This window comes from Megalobrama amblycephala, linkage group LG14, assembly GCF_018812025.1.
Source record: "Megalobrama amblycephala isolate DHTTF-2021 linkage group LG14, ASM1881202v1, whole genome shotgun sequence".
Lineage (NCBI taxonomy): Eukaryota > Metazoa > Chordata > Actinopteri > Cypriniformes > Xenocyprididae > Megalobrama > Megalobrama amblycephala.
In genome coordinates, this window is record NC_063057.1 from 23749984 (window position 1) to 23772735 (window position 22752).

Genomic DNA, 22752 nt, shown 5'->3' on the forward strand with positions numbered 1-22752 from the left:
AAAAAATTAAAATATTTATGAATTAAAACAGAAAATAATAAATATGGATCATTCTACAGAATTGTTAAAAAAAAAAAAAATTCAAAACGTATGGAAAAGTATTGTTTTTCCACAAATTTTGTTTGTATGTAAATTGTATAATATCCAACATTTCTAGTGATTGTGCAGTTAATTCTCATATTGTATTTTCAGAAAGTTTTAGAATATTTTTCCTCATCACATTTGTCACTACCAAAACATGATAATAAATAATTTAATCAGAAGAGTTTCATTGACCTATTAAGATTTTGTTCACATCTACCTCGTAAATACAGTTTTTGTTATTTCATTAAAACTTTTTTACAGGTAAATCAATTACAATTACAATTTAATCAATATTTCAAGTGTAATTTATGAGATTTGTTGTATTTTGAATCTTTTATTGTAAAAGTCATAAAGTTTATCAAACTGATTTCAAAGTGAAGGATTCATTAGTTTGAATAAACATTGAACCAAACACTATAATAACATCTTCAATATACTTTATTTTTCGTGACCGCACAGTTTCGGTAGTGACCACATGACACGATTTAACTCTCATACTAAAACATAGTAAAATACTAATGATTTGCATAACTGTACTAAACTTGTGTTTATTTCCCCCAAATAAATGATTACGTGTTCCTTTTTGTCACTACCAAAACAATGATGTCATGACCAAAACGTGGTGAAACAACTTTAGACACTTTTGAGCTGCTCAAAGATGCTAATCAGCACATAGTTAGCTAGCACAGTTCTGAACAGTTGTACAAAGAAAAAAAAAAGAAATTTTATCAAATAACACTCAAAAAAACATTAATGTCACTACCGAAACTTCACCATGTTTCGGTAATGACAATTTTAGACACTTGAGCCGCTCAAAGATGCTAATCAGCACATGGTTAGCTAACACAGTTCTGAACAGTTGTACAAAGAAAAAAAACTAAATTTTATCAAATAACACTCAAAAAACAATGTCACTACCAAAACTTCACCACGTTTCGATCTTGACTGTTTCGGTAGTAACAATTTTCGATGTTTTTGAGCCGCTCAAAGATGCTAATCATCACATGGTTAGCTAACACAGTTCTGAACAGTTTTACAAAGAAAAAAAAAATATCTATTAACACTCAAAAAACAATGTCACTACCAAAACTTCACCACGTTTTGGTAATGAAAATTTTTGATACTTTTGAGCCGCTCAAAGATGCTAATCAGTACATAGTTAGCTAGCACAGTTCTGAACAGTTGTACAAAGAAAAAAAAATTTAAATTATCAAATAACACTCCAAAAACAATGTCACTACCAAAACTTCACCACGTTTCGGTCGTGACTGTTTCGGTAATGACAATTTTAGACACTTTTGAGCTGCATTAAGATGCTAATCAGCACATGGTTAGCTAATGCAGTTCTGAACAGTTGTACAAAGAAAAATAAACAAAATTTTATCAAATAACACTCAAAAAACAATGTCACTACCAAACCTTCACCACGTTTCGGTCTTGACTGTTTCGGTAGTAACAATTTTCGATGTTTTTGAGCCGCTCAAAGATGGTAATCATCACATGGTCAGCTAACACAGTTCTGAACAGTTTTACAAAGAAAAAAATTATCGATTAACACTCAAAAAACAATGTCACTACCAAAACTTCACCACGTTTCGGTCGTGACTGTTTCGGTAATGACAATTTTAGACACTTTTGAGCCGCTCAAAGATGCTAATCAGCCAATGGTTAGCTAACACAGTTCTGAACAGTTTTACAAAGAAAAAATAAATAAATTTTATCAAATAACACTCAAAAAACAATGTCACTACCAAAACTTCACCACGTTTCGGTCTTGACTGTTTCGGTAATGACAATTTTCGATGTTTTTGAGCCGCTCAAAGATGCTAATCAGCACATGGTTAGCCAGCACAGTTCTGAACAGTTGAACAAAGAAAAAAAATTATCGAATAACACTCAAAAAACAATAATGTCACTACCAAAACTTTACCACATTTCGTGACAATTTTCAATATTTTTGAGTCTAGCTCAGATGATAATCAGCACATGGTTAGCTAACACAGTTGTACACACATAAAAACTAAATTTTATGGAATGAGACCAAACAAAGTTTGCTTAATTGCAGAAAAAGGTGTTTGTTAGTGACGTTCCTTAAAGCTGCCACACAGATTTTCAGACTTCTGAACACATTTAACTCAGAATGATGATCTATCTGCTGTGAAAGAGAGGCTGTGAGAGGAATATTTCCTGATCAGAAATGTAGAAGTGTGTTGAAATCAGTCTCAATGACTCAAACACACACTGTTTCGGTAATGACATGAAAATGCAGAACACGTTTTATTTTTACAACAAATTTCATGATTTACAAAGAAAATATAAAATAAATATTTTTGGAGCTTCACTTTTTCGCAAGTTGAAATTTAGGGGTCAGGGTTCGGGACAGCCAGCTCCCAACTGAAAGTACCCAATAAATGATGAATTTATGTATATTAATCTTACTGATATTTTAAATATTATCGTGGGATTCAGTAGATAATAGAAGGATCTTAGTAAGCAATGTGAATACCTAAATGCTTTTTAAATGTGTTTTTGGTTGTGGGACAGCACCAGTTCTGTAGAATGACCCATACATGTAATAATACATACACAAACAAACAAACAGAAAAAGTTCGTCGTGTCTGTTTGCATGAGTGGAGCGTTCGTGAGTCTTCGGCCAATCAGCGCGCGGCGCGGCGGTGACGTCACCGCGGGAGGAAGTGAAGCGCAGATGCGGGATCGTCCAGAGAGTTTCTTCACTCCGTCTTCACGCAGCTGTAAACATGACGGACCCCAGTAAACACGACATCACCACCGTCCTCAAGAGACTGCGCTCCATTCCCACCAACAAGGTGAGTGTGACCCGCGGAGACGAGGCGCTGTCCCGCCGGGAAGCAGGAAGAGTTTGACACGTCACATGTTTACATCAAACATATGGCAGGAGAAGTTGCTGTTTTTGGACGCGAATCCTGCGTCATGACGCTTATAAACCGGATTAACTCGTGAAAACAAGTGCACAGACTCAGACTCGAGCTTTGATTGTCATTTTTAGACATGATTTATGAAAACTAACCCGTGTTGGAATTAAACATACAGAACAAAAAACACAAAACTAAGTGGAAAAACATCAGATATGAGCTGACTGTGTGTTTAAAATGTCTCTGTGTGAATTTAAAACATTATAAGACTGTTATATGGTGGTCATGATGATGATGATGAAGATGATGAAGATGGTGGTGTGTGTCTCCACAGATGTGCTTCGACTGTTCGGTGAAGAACCCCAGCTGGGCGAGCATCACATACGGCGTGTTCCTGTGCATCGACTGCTCCGGGACGCACCGCTCTCTGGGGGTTCACCTGTCCTTCATCAGGTACACACACACACACACACACACACACACACACACACACACACACACACACACACACACTGAACTAACGAAAAAAGACCTCAGACAGGTATTTATAAACACAAACATGGCTGTAGGTTCTGATGGTCTCTCTGTAGGTCGACGGAGCTGGACTCTAACTGGTCGTGGTTCCAGCTGCGCTGCATGCAGGTGGGCGGCAACGCCAGCGCGGTGAGTGTGTGATGATGATGATGATGATGATGATGATGATGATCTGTGAGTGAGGGGCGTGACTGTGACGCCTGTGTTCCCACAGAATGCCTTCTTCAGTCAGCACGGCTGCAGCTCCAGCGCCGCCAACATCAAATACAGCAGCAGGGCGGCGCTGCTGTACCGCGAGCGGATCAAGAGTCTGGCCACGCAGGCCACCCGCCGCCACGGCACCGAGGTGATGTCGCTGACACACAGGTCACCTGATCATGATGATGTTGATGATGATGAAGCTCATGTCTCTCTCTCTCTCTAGCTGTGGCTGGAGGGTCAGGCTCCGCTCTCACCCACGTCACCCGGAGACAAACACGAGGACTTCTTCACGCAGCACATCCAGGTCAGAGTCCACACAACATACAATATAAAGTCATATGATATAATATAAGGCATATATATATATATATATATATATATATATATATATATATATTACGATAAGGACTCATTTGTTCACATCAGTTAATGCATGAACTAACGGAGTAATATATTCCACAGTATTTATTAACTTTTGTTTATGTTCATGTTCACATTAACTAATGTTATCAGTAACAACTTAAAAAAATGTATTCGTAAATGAACATTAACTAACATCAATAAATGCTTTAGAAGAGTTTTTCTTTGTTCATTTATGTAAACTAATGTAGTTAACTAATGTTAACTAATCAAACCTTTTTGTAAAGTGTTACCAATATTTCATGTCATTGTTTCTATGTGAAAATAACATATATATTAATGTGTTATAACGCCCTAGCAACCACCCAGAACACCTTAGCAACACACTAGCAACTACCCAGAACACCTTAGCAACTCCCTAGCAACTACCCAGAACACCTTAGCAACTACTCAGTACACCTTAGCAACTCTCTAACAACCACATAGTGCGTGAGTTTTCCTCAGAAAATGTATACGTCTAGTTGTTATTCTTTTATAGCAGAAAATCAACAACAAGTCAAAATCTTACATAGTAAACAAAGTTTATTAGAAGGTTGTTGACATACACAATTACAAACAATGAGTCACTGATTCATGCATTTATCATGTAATGGTTTTAATAATGTGTCTACTATAGTTTGTCTGGTGTATAATATAATATAATGTAATATATATAATATAACACCATAATATAATATAACAAAATAATAAAACATGACATTATATAACATATAACATAGCATAACAGTGATAATAGTGACTTTATCAAATGTTTACAGAACAAGTGGGAACCCAGTGTGCCTGTTGCTTTCTCTATTTCTGTTTTATTACGTGATAGAAAGCCTAAGGCCTTCTCAAACCGTTTGGCAAACCCATTTAATCTGCTGCCTATTACACGTCAAACTAAGATTACTGTAGAGACAGAAAGTAAGACTGTTAAGTTAGCACTTTTAAACATCCGCTCACTTAAAAATAAATCACTTCTAGTCAATGACTTAATAACCACAAACAACCTAGATTTTATTCTTCTAAATGAAACATGGCTTGAAGACAGCTGCAGTGCAACAATCCTGAATGAAACAGCCCCTCCTAACTTTACTTTTATGAGTGTCTGTAGAGCTGTTAGGAGAGGTGGAGGTGTTGCTGCTCTATTTAAAGATGTCTATCAGTGCAAGCAAGTGTCATTTGGGGATTACTTGTCTTTCGAATATTTAGGTATTGTGTTAAAAGGTGCTCCTCGCATTCTACTTATAGTCATTTACAGGCCTCCAAAATACTCTCCAGCCTTTGTGGAGGACTTTACAGAACTGTTATCAGCAATTTCCTCAGAGTTTGACTGTTTTGCTATTACTGGGGATTTTAACATCCACATAGAAAATGCAGAATCCAATATGGCAAAAGAAATCCAAACAGTTTTGAATACTTTTGATCTGACTCAACATGTACATGGACCTACACACAATTGTGGACACACTCTAGATTTAATTATTAGTAAGGCTCTAAACATTTCATCCATTGTCATTAAGGATGTAGCGCTATCTGATCATTTCTGTATTTTCTTTGATATATTGATCTCTCCGACTGTTGAAGCTAGATCTGTCTCGGTCAAAAAGCAATGCTTAAATGAGAATACTAGTGCACTGTTTATGAAGGCTATATCTTTAACACCAAGCATATCTGCAGACTCTGTTGATTTTCTCCTTGATTCTTTTAACTCAAAAGTACAGAATGTTATTGATAACATTGCTCCTGTGAAAGTCAGGAAGAAAAGTGGCAAACAAAAAGCACCGTGGAGAAACTCAAAAGCAGTGCAAAATATGAAAAGACAATGCAGAAAAGCTGAGCGCATGTGGCAAAAGACAAAACTTGAAAACCATTATAACATCTATAAAGATATTCTTCATGCTTTCAATGTGGAATTAGGCAAAGCTAGACAGACCTTCTTCTCAAATATTATAAACAGAAACTTAAACAACACCCGCACTCTTTTTGCTACTGTAGAGAGACTAACAAACCCCCCAAGTCAGATTCCCAGTGAAATGCTCTCAGACAGCAAATGCTGTGAGTTTGCTTCCTTCTTCTCTGAGAAAATTAATAATATCAGAAAGGTGATCATCACATCCTTGAGCTGCACTGGGGAAAAACAGATCAGATCACAACATCAGAAAGCAGCTATTATGTCTGTTTTTGAAGCAATTGATGGTAAAATTTTGGAAGAAACAGTACAGCACCTTAAAACATCAACCTGCGCCCTTGACACACTTCCCACATCTTTTTTCAAAAGCGTGTTTAACTGTTTAGAAGCAGATCTCCTAGAAGTGGTAAACGCCTCACTTCTCTCTGGGACTTTTCCAAAATCCCTGAAAACTGCAGTTGTTAAGCCCCTCCTGAAAAAGAGTAATTTGGATAACACCATATTGAGCAACTACAGACCAATCTCAAATCTTCCTTTCATAGGCAAGATCATTGAAAAAGTTGTTTTCAATCAGCTGAACAAGTTCTTAAGCTTGAATGGATACTTTGACAACTTTCAATCTGGTTTCCGACCGCATCACAGCACAGAGACAGCACTCATAAAGATAATAAATGATATTCGCCTAAACACAGATTCAGGTAAATTATCAGTGCTGGTTCTACTCGACCTCAGTGCTGCATTTGACACTGTCGATCACAACATCCTTCTTGACAGGCTGGAAAACTGGGTTGGGCTTTCTGGGATGGTCCTTAAATGGTTCAGGTCATACTTAGAAGGGAGAGGTTATTATGTGAGTATCGGTGACCATAAGTCTGAGTGGACATCCATGACATGCGGAGTCCCTCAAGGTTCAATACTCGCACCCCTCCTGTTCAACCTATATATGCTGCCACTGAGCCAAATAATGAGAAAGAACCAAATTGCATATCACAGCTATGCAGATGACACCCAGATTTACCTAGCCCTATCACCTAACGACTACAGCCCCATTGACTCCCTGTGCCAATGCATTGATGAAATTAAAAATTGGATGTGCCTAAACTTCCTTCAGTTAAACAAAGACAAAACTGAAGTCATTGCATTTGGAAACAAAGATGAAGTTCTCAAAGTGAACACGTACCTTCACTCTTGGGGTCAAACAACTAAAAATCAAGTCAGGAATCTTGGTGTGATTTTGGAGTCAGACCTGAGTTTCAGTAGTTATGTAAAGACAATAACTAAATCAGCAAATTATCATCTCAAAAATATTGCAAGAATTAGATGCTTTGTCTCCAGTCAGGACTTAGAGAAACTTGTTCATGCTTTCATCACCAGCAGGGTGGATTATTGTAATGGGCTCCTTACTGGTCTTCCCAAAAAGACCATAAGACAGCTGCAGCTCGTACAGAACGCTGCTGCCAGGATTCTGAGCAGAACCAGAAAACATGAACACATCACACCAGTCCTCAGGTCCTTGCACTGGCTTCCAGTTGCATTTAGAATTGATTTTATAGTACTGTTACTTGTTTATAAATCACTCAATGGCCTAGGACCTCAATACATTGCAGATATGCTCACAGAATATAAACCTAACAGATCACTCAGATCATCAGGATCAAGTCATTTAGAAATACCAAGGGTTCACTCAAAGCAAGGAGAGTCTGCTTTTAGCTGTTACGCCAGCCGCAGCTGGAACCAGCTTCCAGAAAAGATCAGGTGTGCTCCAACAGTAGCCACATTCAAATCCAGACTCAAAACACATCTTTTTATCTATGCATTTGCTGATTGAGCACTGTGCTATGTCCGAACTGTTTGCACTTTATTTTATACGTATTATCTTTTTAGTCTTTTAATTCCTTTTCCTGTTTTTATTTCATTTTTAATGTATTTTATATCTTTTCTGTATCATCTTGTTATTCTGACTTTTAATGCATTTTAAATATTGCTGTCTGGTTGAAAGAGCTGGGAGAATTAGGAAGAAAGCATTTGTGATTACGTTAAAATATTGTACAAACCATGGGGAAATTTGAGCTGTGGTGCATGGTTAAGATATCTCTGGATTACAGTCAGGACATTTTCCAAAGGGGAAACTTAAACTGCGTTGCATAGATAAGATATCTCCGGAAGGGGGATTTGGGCTGTGTAGTGCAGTTTGAGGTGTCTTGGCAAAAGGGGAGATTGAAACTTTGTTTATCAGTTTGAAGTGCCTTAACAGGTAGCAGTCCTGTCGTGTGAGGAAGATCCATTCAGATCTGCTCTGATGGATAGATCCATTTAGATCCACTCTGACGGACAACAACAACAACAACAAAAAAAACTCCCTGAGACTTCCTAGCTCATCCAGATAGCAAAATTCTCTGTTTTTACTGTTATTTCTATTCCTTATGTTCTATTTTTTATTATTATTCTTTATGTAAAGCACTTTGAATTACCATTGTGTATGAAATGTGCTATACAAATAAAATTGCCTTGCCTTGCATAATATAACATGTAATATAGAGTAATATATAATATAATATAATATAATATAATATAATATAATATATAATATAATATAATATAATATAATATAATATAATATAATATAACATTATAACAATGTATTATATAATATAACATGATGTAATATAACAATATAATATAAATTAATATATGATATAACATAATATAACATGTATTATAATATAATATAGCATAACATAACATAGCATAATATAATATAATATGACATGATATAATATAACATAGCATAATATAATATAACAATATAATATAAAGTAATATATGATATAACATAACATGTAATATAATATAATATAATATAACAAATATAATGTAACATAATATAATATAATATAACATGATGTAATATAACAATATAATATAAAGTAATATATGATATAACATAATATAACATGTATTATAATATAATATAATATAATATAACAACATAGCATAATATAATATAATATAAAGTAATATATGATATAACATAACATGTAATATAATATAATATAATATAACAAATATAATGTAACATAATATAATATAATATAACATGATGTAATATAACAATATAATATAAAGTAATATATGATATAACATAATATAACATGTATTATAATATAATATAATATAATATAACAACATAGCATAATATAATATAATATAAAGTAATATATGATATAACATAACATGTAATATAATATAATATAACATAGCATAATATAATATAATATAATATAATATAATATAATATGACATGATATAATATAACAATATAATATAAAGTAATATATGATATGACATTACATGTAATGTAATATAATATAATATAATATAATTTAATATAACATAATTGAGTCATATGTATTTTTTTCAGAAGTTTAAATTCTGAACACATGAATTTGTACATCTGTAATAAGTCATTTATGATATTTATCCCTTTTAGTTTGTAATGTAAACTTCATCAGATAACACCCTAGCAACACCCTAGCAACCACTCAGAACTCCTCAGTTATAGTTTTTTCTGCTGTAGAAGAATAAGAAAGTCAAACTCTCACACAGTAAACAGGATGTTTCTTCGTGTGTGTAAAGCTGACCTCATGAATGCATGTGTTAAATGTGTGTGTTCAGCTGCCCATGCTGAAGGAAGGACACCAGCTGAACACGAGTGCAGCGCAGGACTCCGTCCAGGACCGGAATAATAACGGTATGACAGTGAGCTGTTCGTGTACAGGATACAGTGTGTTGTCTGCTCTGTCTGGACACTGTTGTGTTTGATGGGCGCAGGTGCCGGTGAGGAGGGTCCCAGTGTGGAGCATCTCAGCGCGTCTCCTTCATCACCATCATCATCTTCATCAGGTGACCCTCACCCCTCAGACACACACATACAGCTGAAATCATCATAACTCATAACCCTCTCTTACAGAGCTGCCCTCTCTGATCAAGAAGAAACCCGCCGCCGCCGGCAGGAAGGCCGTGAGTTTACCACACACATCATTTAACAGAGCAAACCAGAGTTTAACCGTATTTGAAGAACCTGTGTCGGGTCAGAGATGAGGAAAAAGATGAAAGAGATCAAGGATGATGAGTGTGTGTGTGTGTGTGTGTGTGTGTGTGTGTGTCAGGCGGGCAGCAGGAAGGGCGGTCTGGGCGCTCAGAAGGTCAGCAGTCAGAGCTTCAGCGCGCAGCAGAAACGAGCTCAAGCCGTCGACAGACTCCAGGAGGAGATGAAGAGCGATGATGACCCTCAACACCTGACGTGAGCTGATCTCCGCTCTGCATCTCCTTCGCCAAAGAAGAATCATTTTATTACATGTTAAAAGATTGATTAATCTGTTGGTAACTCTTTACAGCAAGGTTCATTAGGTTCATCTCTCGTTTCTGCCTGTTCTTCGCCTGTGTTTTGATCAGGAGATTTCACATCTCTCTCTCTGTGTGTGTGTGTGTGTGCAGAGGCTCGTCTCTGAGCCGCTCGTTTGACGGTCTGGAGCTGCAGAAGAGCGCGAGGAGGGACGAGCAGCTGATGAGCCGTATGGACGGCAAGAGGAAGGAGCAGGCGGAGCGGCTGGGCATGGGCTTCGGCGCACGCAGGTCAGTGCTGGGGGCAGCTGTTAAAACTACATTCGTTTTCTCCACGGGGAAGAAGATTTTTGACTGACAGCTTTACAGTGACCTCCGAGATTGTTAATTAATGCTATTTGCTGCTGTTGAAGCTGTCAGTCTGCATTATTTTAACTTCAGTTAAACAATCATGTTTATCAGCTGAATTCATGGTGGGAAACTACATTACCCATGATTCTGTGCTGAAAATTCCACCTATCAGAGTTGCGCACGTCCTGATATTGCTGAGTTAATGCGTTCCTGGGTCAACATATTTTGTTGATCCTGGAACAACATTCTAGTCTGAAAATTTAGTCTTAACCCTATTCCTACCCCTAAACCTAACCCTACCCATAAGTTATCCCAAAAATCAGAGGGAAATGATTGATTAATAACATTGATGTAGAAGCACCAATTCATGATTTTAATCTATAAACTTTCCCTCAAATCTGATTGGTTGATTTGAATGTTGTTCCAGGATCAACAAACATGTTGAACTCGGCAATATCAGGTTATGCCAGAGTTGCGGTGAGCAAATCACACCAGAAGAGCTCTTCCGTCACTCCCATGAATCACTGCGAATGACTTAATGTCTCCTTCATTGGGCAAAATGACCCGAAGCCCTAAAATAATACTTTGTTGTTGTTGTTTTTGTTGTTGTTTTTGTCCAGAAGGCTTATTTAATTTCATTTTGATCATTTTTTTCCCTTTTTTAATTTCATTTACCTTTTTAAATTTTAGATTTTATCAAAAATAATATTCATTTAACATTTAATCATTTAGCAGACACTTTTCTCCAAAGCGACTTACAAATGAGCACAATTTAAGCACATTCTTTGTCTTCTTTCATCATAAATACAAAATACACCCAAAACCTGCTCAGAATATCTCACATTGGGTGTCTCTGCTGACCTCTGCTGTTAAAATATATATAACATGATATTTCATGACTCTTGCCACTAGATGGCCTTATAGCTCTATATGGAGTGAAATTAACTGTTCTCCAGGGTCCTAAAGTCTGCCTGGTCAAATCTAACCACTTCATATCTGTTTGCAGTCTGCTATTTATATTTATTTGAATTTATATAATTTATATTTAAATTGATATTTATTTGAAAAACATTTTTTCTGACCAATTAAAAACACATTCCATTCATTCCTAAGGAGGTCAAATTGACCCGCGAGGGACTCTTTTGTTATTTTTTTTAATTACGACCACACAAACTCCTCAGATCCATTTAATTTTTATGCATTCCAAATTCAAGTGTGACAAAAGTCAAAGGGCCTCATTTATCAATGTAAGGTAGAAACGAGTGCAGATCCAAGTGCAGAAATCATCTTATGACGGGGTTTACGTGTGAACATACATATGCTGCCAATCCTATCGTACATAAATGTGGCGGCTCAAAACAATCATCATTTAAATAATAATATCTAAAAATTCACGGTTTAGAAGCCTCGCCCCTACAGTTTATGACACGGAGAAACATAACCCGGTCAAGAAGGGGAAGTAATCTCATGAAATGGAAATTATATTACACCAAAAACAACTGCAAACATTAATTTAGATGTATAGTAAATACCAATAAAACGAATCATATACAAACATTATAAGCACAGCCTAGGGCTATGTTCCCCTCACTACACAACACATGCTTTACACTTAACGGTATTCAGAACAGAACGAGAAGGAAAAATAAGTAGGCCTAGCTATAAATTATATATTTAACATAATTATGTTTTATAGTGACATTCATTACAAACAACAACCATCAAGCCACAATGAATTCATTTAAAGCGAAACTGAAACTCATACTCTCTCGTTTGGCACAAATCCAAATGTTTCCATATCTGCCATGTATTTGGATACTAAGCTATTATTGATTATGTAAACAAGGCTTTGTACTTCACACGCACCATAATGTGCTTCTCATGACAACACAGTGAGGCGTTCGGTTCACAGTGTTTGGTTGAATATTTTATTAGCAAAATCAACTTAAAACGCTAATTTATGGTCAAGATATCAATCGAAACTACATTCAAAATAACAAAAAAACATAGTGCTTTTGTAAAATAAAGGACACAAACAGGATGTGCTTTCTGCCGTCCCAGTTCCTTGTTTTTGGAGGGCGTCACAAAAATGAACTGCATATACTACTTGTCGCACAGCTTTTTGTTTTGTTTTGTTAATCAGTTAATTATTTAAGTGAAATATGTTTCACATATTTATTCCCTGTTCCTTTTTTATTTTATTCTGATTTTTAAATCATTTTTTGCTTCAAATCAGAGTTTGTGATGTTATGAATCTCTTCATAGCTGCTCGTCTTAAAACGCTTTCACAAACACTTATTTTATTCTATGAGAGAAATTAATGTGAAAGGAACTCTTAATAAGTGGAATAAGGCTGGCTGTGTTCTGGCCAATGAGATGTCAGTGTGGGCGGAGCTAAGCAGCTGTTTCTCCCTGTGTTTCCAGCGGCCTGTCGCACTCGGTGACGGAGGACATGCGGATGATCCAGCAGGATTCTCCGGCTCTGAGCTCCTCCAGCAAAAGAGTGTATGAGGCGGAGGACGAGGACAGGCGTTTCTCCTGCAGGTGACGTCTCGCTGCTGACGGCGTGTGTGTGTGTGTGCTCTCGTTCATGAGTGTGTCCTGCCTCTTCCCGTAGGCTCCCGGAGGAAGAGTCTTCGGATCCGTTCTTCTTTCAGCAGGCTGACGTCGACCACGATACAGAGAGGTCAGACGAGGCGTTCTTGTGCTCGGCCTCAATCCCATCAGGCCGTGCTCTGAACGCCGTGTTCTTGTGTTTTCCCACAGGTCCGCGGCGAGGAGGACGACGGAGCCGCGGTACGTCTCTGATGACGCCCAGAGGAAGTTCGCCAACGCCAAGGCCATTTCATCCGACATGTTCTTTGGGAAGCAGGACAACTCTGAGGTGAGGCGCTGCGAACACTCGCCTGAGGAGTGCGAGGATCTCTGTGTTGTTAACTCTTTCTAGATCTACAAATAAAAAAGAAAATTGGAGTGATATCTTGTTTTTATGTTAGTGTAGAAAATAAAGTCACACTCAGTGTCTTTGGGGTCTCCAGGCAACAAAATGTAATTTTGTAACAAAATAATTGTTTTTTAAAAACAAAATGTAATTTTACTCTGTTTATTAATGTTTTTACTCAATATTTGTGCAGTTTTTGGAGGATTTATCATATCTTTTAAATTTATATCAATAAATAAAACAGTATTTTTTTTAGTAGGTTTTTATACAAAAAACTGCTTTTTATTTAAAATTCACATTATAAAAGACCCACATTTCTAACTTTCATTCATGGGGATAACATGGATAATTTGACATGGTTTAGTGTGAGATTTTTGCCCATCTTTTGGAAAATGCAGTTTTAAAAGTAAAAAATGATCACTTTATCCAGTAGATGGCAGCAGAGCTCCACTATTTGCTTTTTGACTGACTGAAAGACATCTTTACACAAGTATTTTCAGCTGGATTCATATCTAAATATTATGAAAACACAATAATATTGCTTTTTGTGAAAATTTTGCATTTTTTTTGTACTGAAAAAAAAAAAGAGTTTTACAAAAATGTTGATTTTGAGGATGAATTTTGTCCATTTTCTAAGTGGGGTCTCATCATGATGTAACAATATTGAAAACTTCGTTACAAAAATACTAAACCTTTGACAAAAAAGTAGCTTTTATTACTATAATTGTGATTTCATAATATTTAGATATGAATCAAACTGAAAAAAAACTTGCTTTCAGTCAGTCAAATAGCAAATAGTGGAGCTCTGCTGCCATCTACTGGATAAAGTGATCATTTTTTAACTTTTAAAACTGCATTTTCCAAAAGATGGGCAAAAATCTCACACTAAACCATGTCAAATTATCCATGTTATCCCCATGAAAAGTTAGAAATGTGGGTCTTTTATAAAGTGAATTTTACATAAAAAGCTGCTTTTTGTATAAAAACGTACTCAACAAAATATTTATTTATTTATTTATATAAATTTAAAAGATATGATAAATCCTCCAAAAACTGCACAAATATGAAGCAAAACATTAATAAACAGAGTAAAATTACATTTGCGTTTAAAAAAAACAAGTATTTTGTTACAAAATTACATTTTGTTGCCTGGGGTCTGTGAAGACCCTGAGTGTGACTTCCCAAAGGAAGACCGTACAAGGGCTAAACGCGGGTGTTTCTCTGTTTCAGTATGAAGTGCGGGCGCGGCTGGAGCATTACTCGGGCAGCTCAGCGATCAGCTCCGCGGATCTGTTTGACGACCAGAAGAAATCTTCAGGTGTGTGTCACTGCTGAAATCAATGATGGACTCTTCTTCCAGTGTTTGTTCGGAGTGATTTATGTGTTTTGGATGTGTCCCAGTGTCCGGCGGCTCATCCCGCTTGAGTAACATGATGCCCGCCGTGCCGGACATGATGCAGCTGAAGAGCGGCGTTCGGTCAGTGGCGGGAAAGCTGTCGGTCATGGCCAGCGGAGTGGTGTCCTCTATACAGGTCAGCTTCTGCTTCTGCTGAACCCGTTAACCGAACCCGTTCATCTGTCTGGATCCATGCGACTGACGCTGTTCCTCTGTGTTTTCCTGCAGGATCGCTACGGCACATGAGCGTCGCTGGAGCACCCGCAGACACGACCATCACTGAGTGAAGGAGCTTCTTATCAGCTTTTCTCTTTTCTTCTCTATATCTTATTTAGTCGGGCAGCATTTGGTGTGTTTGATTGGGATTCTGTTTGTCGTTTGGGAAATGTGTGCTTTGGGGAGCAGAAATCTGTAATTGAAGTGAAATATTTGCACTCATTTACTATTGCACTATTCTGAGATATAAACTCTCAGTTCTCAAACTGCACTACTTCAGCTGTGTTTCCTACAGTAAAGCGGGAGTAACTGTTGACTGATCATGAGAAGGAGGAGGATTATGGTCACATGCTCATCAGAGCAGCGGATGTGATGATGTTCTGCTCATAGAAGGGCTTTATATGCTGTATGAATGTGTGATGATGATGATGATGATGAGCAGCTCGCTTCACACACTACCAATGATCTGATGTGACAATCGTTTACCTAAGCCAGGGGTAGGCAAGTACGGTCCTGTAGAGTTTAGCTCCAACCCTAAAAAATCCTCACCTACCTATAGCCTTAGTAATCCTGAAGAGCTTGATTAGCTTGTTCAGGTGTGTTTGATTAAAGTTGGAGATAAGCTCTGCAGGACTGAACTTGCCTATCCTTGACCTAAGCCTTATTAATCTCATTGCCATTTATATGTTTTGTTTTTCTCATTTATGAACATTTATCAAACATGAAGGTGGGTGATTTATCTGTTGAACTGTTTAATTCAATAAAGTACAAATTTGATGCATAACTGCTCCGTGTAAAAAGAGTTTATTATTTTTCTTAAATGAAAGTACATATATTTTTATTTTCTTTTAATAATACAGAACCAAAGAATGGAAAAATAAGTACATTTCCTGTTTCCTCTTCTTTGATTCACAGGAAAGGAAATCAATAGAAAACCCAACAGAAAAATGCTTAATTTTTGAATGGCATCATATCCGCATTACCCTCAATTTCCTGGTTTACTTCCATAGAAACCTTGGAAACAACAAAGATGCTTTAATATATTGTTTGCATGTTGTGTGCTTACATATCTGTGTCTCGAGAGAATGCAGTATTCAAGCAACAAATTATGTTTTATAAACAAAATTTGGGAGGATTGCATTCAGATGGTCAATCTAATTAGCACCAGAGGAGGCATATACACACAGACGAGAGCCAACACACCTATAGTTACCTCGACAGTTTTCTGCATCCCTCCGCCACTCCGTTCCTCTCTTGGTGGGTTCCTATTCCCATGATCTGGGTTTGGCTAAATTCCAAGCTCAGAGCCCTTGATCCCCTTGGACAGCATGCCAAATACACTTATTTTACTTGTTTACTCTATTCGATCATTTTTAAGTGTGAACTCGTAAAAACAACTACCACAGGTAACATTATTTTCTTATTTATTATTGGGACAGAAATAGGGGGGGCGGGATCGGGAAAGGTCCACGAGCTGGAATTCTAACTCAGGTCACGCGAGCTGCCCACAAGACTATCAGCACCGGTGATAGGATACTACATTCAACTTGAAAAATAAAATGCAATTCTCCATCATTCAAAACATTTTGCCTACTTAAATAAAGCTTTATGTTTTGTCATCGCAGATCTAAATCTATAAATCAAAAAATGTATTGCATTTATGAAGAAAAGGTTCAGCACCCAAGCCTCTATCGCTATCGCCTCAATGTGTTCAGTGTCTTTGGGCGGATTGCTGTGGCAGATTGGCAGCAACAGCCAGGATTGTTTGTGATTTGGTTTAGTGACTTAGGAGTCCTCTTGACTTCTCCTAACATTTCAGAGATTTACGAGCAAATGTTAAAATGCTTTGTGAAATACTTTAGTAAAAATTTAGGAGTCCTAAATTTAGGACTGACATGTCCATTATTTTTAAGAATTTCTCCTAAATTGGCAAGTTAGGAGCTACCTTTAGTTCTTTTGGGGCCGTATTCACAAAACATTTTATCTTACCATTAAGAGTTCTCCTAAATAGCAGTAAAAGTTCTTAGCTAAGAGTTTTCTCTTAAAACCTATTCACAAAGCTGCTGAGACAAACTTTTACTAAGGAATAGACTGAAGTCTTAAGCTAAGAGTAAGGGCAGGGTTGACCTTGTTGCTAAGGAGTAAACACACAGTGATTGGCTGATGGGGGAGGAGTCAGTATCGAAGATGAATCGACTTCGATAATGAACCCGATTTTGCGTGGCTTATCAGTGAACTACGGCTCTGTCTATTAAAAGGCGCTCCATTTTAAAGCAGGTGATGGCGATTTAGAGGTAATCAGGGAACCGGCTTTACTGACGAAATGCGCGTGAGAATCGCATGCGATATATCGCCCAGCCCTATTAGATTACTGAACTTTAAAGAAAGAATTATGTTGATTGCAAAGACATGATTATTTTGTGAATGTGAGTGTGAAAGATGTCACCCACTGATATGTGGAGAGTAAAGAAAAGAAAAACTGTATTGAGGTGTTTAACTTGAAATTAACAAACGGACTCTGAAAATGAAACATGTTTACACTAAGGGAATGTTCTTGTTTTATACCTTGACTTGAGAAATTTATAATAAAGATACTGAGATTTTTATATGAAGATGGCGGTTCGCTCTTTCACTCGCTGAGTATATGATTCTGTTTTCCAGGGCTGTCATTTAGGAGAGCTGAGAGTAGTGAACCCCAGTGAAAATCATTTGTTAATCCAGTTGCATTATTTGAAACTCGTAACAAACTGTGGGGGCTCGTCCGGGATCTCTCCTCATTACAACCAGGGGGAGCAGATCCAGAGATACTAGGACCACGCGACCAAGGTGACAAGACGCTGCTGCAGGCCAGGAGTCAACCCGTGGGTGTCCGAGGAGGGAGACCAAAGAGAAAAGGGATCTCAACCTCGCTTAGGAGCCGCACTGCTGATCCTGAGGCCAGCGCACGTTACTTACCAGAGGGCTACACGCTGATCCTGTGGTCATCGCACACCAGCATCAAGGGATCTCATCTGGGATCGGGAGGTCGACACACACACACACACGCCACTTATTAAGTCACTACACCGCTGATTTATTGAATTTACAAACCACAAGGGGACATCAGGACTATACACCATGTCAGCACCATGGGGCATCAAGAAACAACTATTCAGACTCTCAAGCAATGACATCTATCAGGTTGCAAAAGACATTGCAATTAACAGTCAACATGAAGAAGAGCTGAATGCGAATGATGAAGAAGGCTGCATGGAGTATGTAGTCTCCTACATGCAATCTGACACCTTACTAAGACTTGAGGATGAGGGTATGGGTCAGTTGTTGGTTTTAAATGATTTGATAGGTAAAATAATTAATGCTGATGCTCCTGTTAATTTTCCTGTGGGTGCGTTGAGTGATGGTAGCACACACGTTACACCTTTTCACAGTCCATCCACTACACTCCCAAACTCTGCATCACAACCTCATTCTCACCCTTACAGTACAGTTATGCAGACACAACCTCACTCTAAAACACATACCAATACAACAACACAGTCATTAGAAGAACTGAGACAAGTGTATGAACAGCTGAGTGAGAAACTGCGATAAAGATATGCTTGTAAACAAAGATTCAATTACCATATCTGAACTCAAAGGCTTCCTCAGGTCTCACCTTGGAGAGAAAGCGACGACTGAAATGTTCCAGGAATTGATGTGCGCCAGGCAATCAGACCAAGAATCACCACAGCAGTTTCTCTACCGCATGATTGGGGTCAAGCAGAAAATCCTTTTCCAGTCCCGACAGGCCAGTGCAGACATTTCATATGATCCCCAGACCATCCAGGAGGTGTTCCTCCATACTATCTATCAGGGTTTGGGATCAAAACATGCTGACCTCCGACAGAGACTGAGGCCTCTAATCTCAAACAGTCAAGTCATAGATGAGGAAATCCTTTGCCAGGTCATGAAAATAATAAGTGATGAGAACGAGCACCAACGCAGGTTGGGCCAACTCCTCCGACAAAAGGTAACACAAGCACACAGCGCCAAGGTTGAGACGGGAGATCGTAATAACAATAACAAGTCACGAGATACACCATCAGACAATGAAAATCTCCAGACAATACAACAGCTCACTTCTCAGGTAGAGACCCTGACACACATGGTGGCTTCTTTGATTGAGCAGCGGACAGAAAATACTTGGGTGTCTTACTCTCCTTCTCAGACAACCTCTAGTAGACCTGTCCAACCACAACAGGGACAAACGGCAGTACATGTGAGAGGAAGACAGCTCGTTGCCCGAAATGTACCGAACAGAATGCACAGGAGTGTAACCATTGCTTCGTGTGTGGAGAGGCGGGACACAGAGCAATCGGATGTCTGCAACGAGTCAGGGGGCAGGGAAACGGGGCTCGGTCTTTGTGGATGGACGTCCAGAGACCGGTGAGCAGCTTCAGTCCCAAAAAGTAACAAATAACAAACAAATAACAAAACACCCCAAGCAAAACAAACAGCAAAATCCACATGTATTGACCAGCCAGAGTAACATCGCCTGCAAGGCTCCCCTAATTGGGAAGAAAAGTCTGCTGAAATGTTTGATTGGCGGGTACCCAACTACAGTCCTGTTTGATTCAGGCTCACAGGTGAGCATAATTGACCAACAATGGACTGACACTCACATTCCTAATCATATCTTGAGACCTCTTTCTGAGCTTTTAGAGGAAGAACTTGGCGTCTATGCAGTCACTGGCCATGGTGTCCCCTACAGTGGGTGGGTTGAGCTCACTGTTAATCTTGCAGGGAATGAAGACCCGAATCTCACCATACAGGCTCCTTTCCTAGTCAGCCCGCTGCCACTGCCCCAGCCCCTTCTTGGAGCCAATGTACTCCAGGAGATCATCAGAAGGAAAGAGTCCTCGGGGGATGCAGTTGCCACGATTGTCAGTCTTCTCCGCAGTGCCTTTGGAATAGAGGAGGAACAGGTGGAGGCCATTGTGAATATCATCCAGTTGCCTCCTAGGACATACTGTGATCCAGTCACCATAAGAGTGGGCCAAGACCATACCATCATTCCCCCTTGCAGGACAACCCATGTATGGTGTAGGGTACCCCCAAACTTTGATGTCTCGAACCCCATTGTTTTATACGAACCGATGGAGGAAAGTGTTGTCTTAGGGCAGTTGAGTGTAGGTGAAGGCCTCTTGGAAATCAATAACACCCGACGGCCTTATGTTAAGGTGCCCATCTCCAATCACTCAAAGCATGAGGTCACCCTGCCGAGGAGAACCTCTCTGGGAACCATCCAACATGTTATCAAGGTCATTGAGACTGATGCACCAGAGTCACATCAGGCTGATCCCACACCAAGAAAGATGACATCAGTCAAGGTTAAAGCCTTCGCTTCTCCCAGCACCTCCCCACCAGAGTCCTGGCTTCCCCCTGTTGATATCAGTCCCCTCAACCCTGAACAACAACAGGATGTAAGGGAAGTGCTCTACGAGGAATGTGGGGCATTCGCCCGTGACAGCGACAACATAGGATGCATCCCCTCCATACAGATGGAAATCAGGACTAAGGATGACATCCCAGTTCAGAGGGCCTACGCATCCATCCCAAAACCACTCTACAGGGAAGTTAAGGAGTACATCCAGGAGCTGTTGGTTAAAGGGTGGATTGTGAAGTCCCAGTCGCCCTATTCAGCTCCTGTTATCTGTGTAAGAAAGAAAGATGGGTCCTTGCGCCTGTGTGTCGATTATCGGCTCCTCAACAACAAAACCGTGCCAGACCGCCATCCCCTCCCCAGGATTCAGGACCTCAATGACTCCCTGGGAGGATATGCCTGGTTTTCGATCCTCGATCAGGGGAAAGCCTACCATCAAGGTTTTACTGCCGAAGGATCGAGGTACCTGACCGCATTCATAACCCCATGGGGGCTCTACAAGTGGGTCAGGATACCCTTTGGGCTATCAAATGCCCCAGCGGCCTTACAAAGGAGCATGGAAAGTATGCTTGACACGCTGAGAGACGAATGCTGCATCCCTTACCTCGATGACGTGTTGTGCTTCTCCAGGTCCTTTGACGAGCATGTGCAGGTGCTACGCAGAGTCCTCCAAGCCTTGCAACACCACGGGGTAAAGCTGAAGCCGGAGAAATGTGGGCTCTTCCGCAAGGAGGTCCGATATGTCGGCCGGTTGGTGTCAGCGGAAGGAGTAAAAATGAACCCCAAAGACCTTGAAGCAGTGCGGGCATTGAAAGACAAGACGCCACAGACAGTTGGGGATGTCAGGCAGTTGCTTGGGTTCCTAAGCTATTATCGAACATACATGCAGGATTTCTCACGTATAGCCAAACCCTTATACGACCTTCCCCCTCCGGCCAAACCGCCATGAGGAAAAACAAAATGCATTCAGCAATCCTCCCGTACTCCGGTAGAATGGTACATACAACACCAACAGATCCTTGAACAGCTTGTGGACCGGCTGACCAAACCCCCAGTGCTGGCGTATCCCGATTTCAACCGCCCCTTCACACTCCACACAGATGCCTCCCAAAAAGGTCCTGGTGCAGTTCTTTATCAGAACCAGGATGGGAAGATGAGAGTGATTGGGTACGGGTCACGCACTCTAACACCAGCAGAACAAAATTATCACCTACACAGCGGAAAGCTGGAATTTCTCGCGTTGAAGTGGGCGATATGTGAGAAGTTTCGTGACTACTTATTCTACACCCCACATTTCACAGTCTTCACAGACAATAATCCCCTCACATATATTCTGAGTACTGCCAAACTTAACGCAGTGGGTCACCGGTGAGTGGGGCAACTGGCCGATTTCAACTTTGACATCAAATACCAGCCAGGCAAGACCAACATTGATGCCGACACCTTATCACGCTGCCCCCTGGACATTGACATCTTCATGGCTGGGTGTTCGGAAGAGATATCGGAGGAGGCAGTATGTGCTGTATGGGAAGGAAGCCGGAGAGCACAACAATGATATGTGGCCTGGGTGGCAGCCCTCAACTTAACATCCCACCACCAACCTCAAGTTGAGCCTCTGCCAGAAGTCAGTCATGATGAGCTTGTGAGGGAACAAAGAAAAGACCCCGCTATTGGGAAAGTGATGGCGCTGAAGGAAAGCGACACACCCCTAACAGAGGATGAAAAAGAGAGAATGGACATATATGCAAGAAGGCTGTCAAGAGAGTGAAGCAGATTGCACATAGAGAATGACCTTCTCTACAGGAAGAGTGCAGGTCGAAAACAAATGGTCCTGCCCGCCACCTATAAACAAACAGTACTCACCCAGCTGCATAACAACATGTGCCATGTTGGTGTTGAAAAAGTTCTGAGCATAGCGAGGGAGCGATTCTACTGGCCTTTCATGAAAAGAGAGATAGAGGAGTATGTGACCAGGAAGTGCTCTTGCATTAAACAAAAGAAGCCAGCCACACATGAAAGAGCACCAATGGGAAGTATTACATCAAATTCGCCCCT

General features: G+C 39.5%; 1 protein-coding gene across 1 annotated transcript; it reads left to right on the forward strand.

Moving 5' to 3' along the window:
• The first annotated feature begins 2724 nt into the window (after positions 1 to 2724).
• arfgap3 (ADP-ribosylation factor GTPase activating protein 3) lies at positions 2725 to 16059 on the forward strand. The gene is made up of 16 exons (XM_048155549.1): positions 2725 to 2912; positions 3313 to 3431; positions 3569 to 3641; positions 3727 to 3858; positions 3937 to 4017; positions 9703 to 9778; positions 9859 to 9930; positions 9998 to 10047; positions 10197 to 10330; positions 10525 to 10662; positions 13147 to 13266; positions 13340 to 13408; positions 13489 to 13606; positions 14894 to 14981; positions 15065 to 15195; positions 15288 to 16059. The coding sequence occupies exons 1-16, from the start codon at positions 2844 to 2846 to the stop codon at positions 15303 to 15305; spliced, it is 1488 nt and encodes a 495-aa protein (XP_048011506.1). The 5' UTR covers positions 2725 to 2843; the 3' UTR covers positions 15306 to 16059.
• The last annotated feature ends 6693 nt before the right edge of the window (positions 16060 to 22752 follow it).

Bases quoted from the DNA above. Each gene is read 5' to 3' on its own strand.
- arfgap3 (XM_048155549.1), top strand. From the start codon at position 2,844: ATGACGGACCCCAGTAAACACGACATCACCACCGTCCTCAAGAGACTG. The intron at 2,913-3,312 runs GTGAGTGTGACC...GTGTCTCCACAG, and splicing joins GCTCCATTCCCACCAACAAG to ATGTGCTTCGACTGTTCGGT. The intron at 4,018-9,702 runs GTCAGAGTCCAC...GTGTGTGTTCAG, and splicing joins TCTTCACGCAGCACATCCAG to CTGCCCATGCTGAAGGAAGG.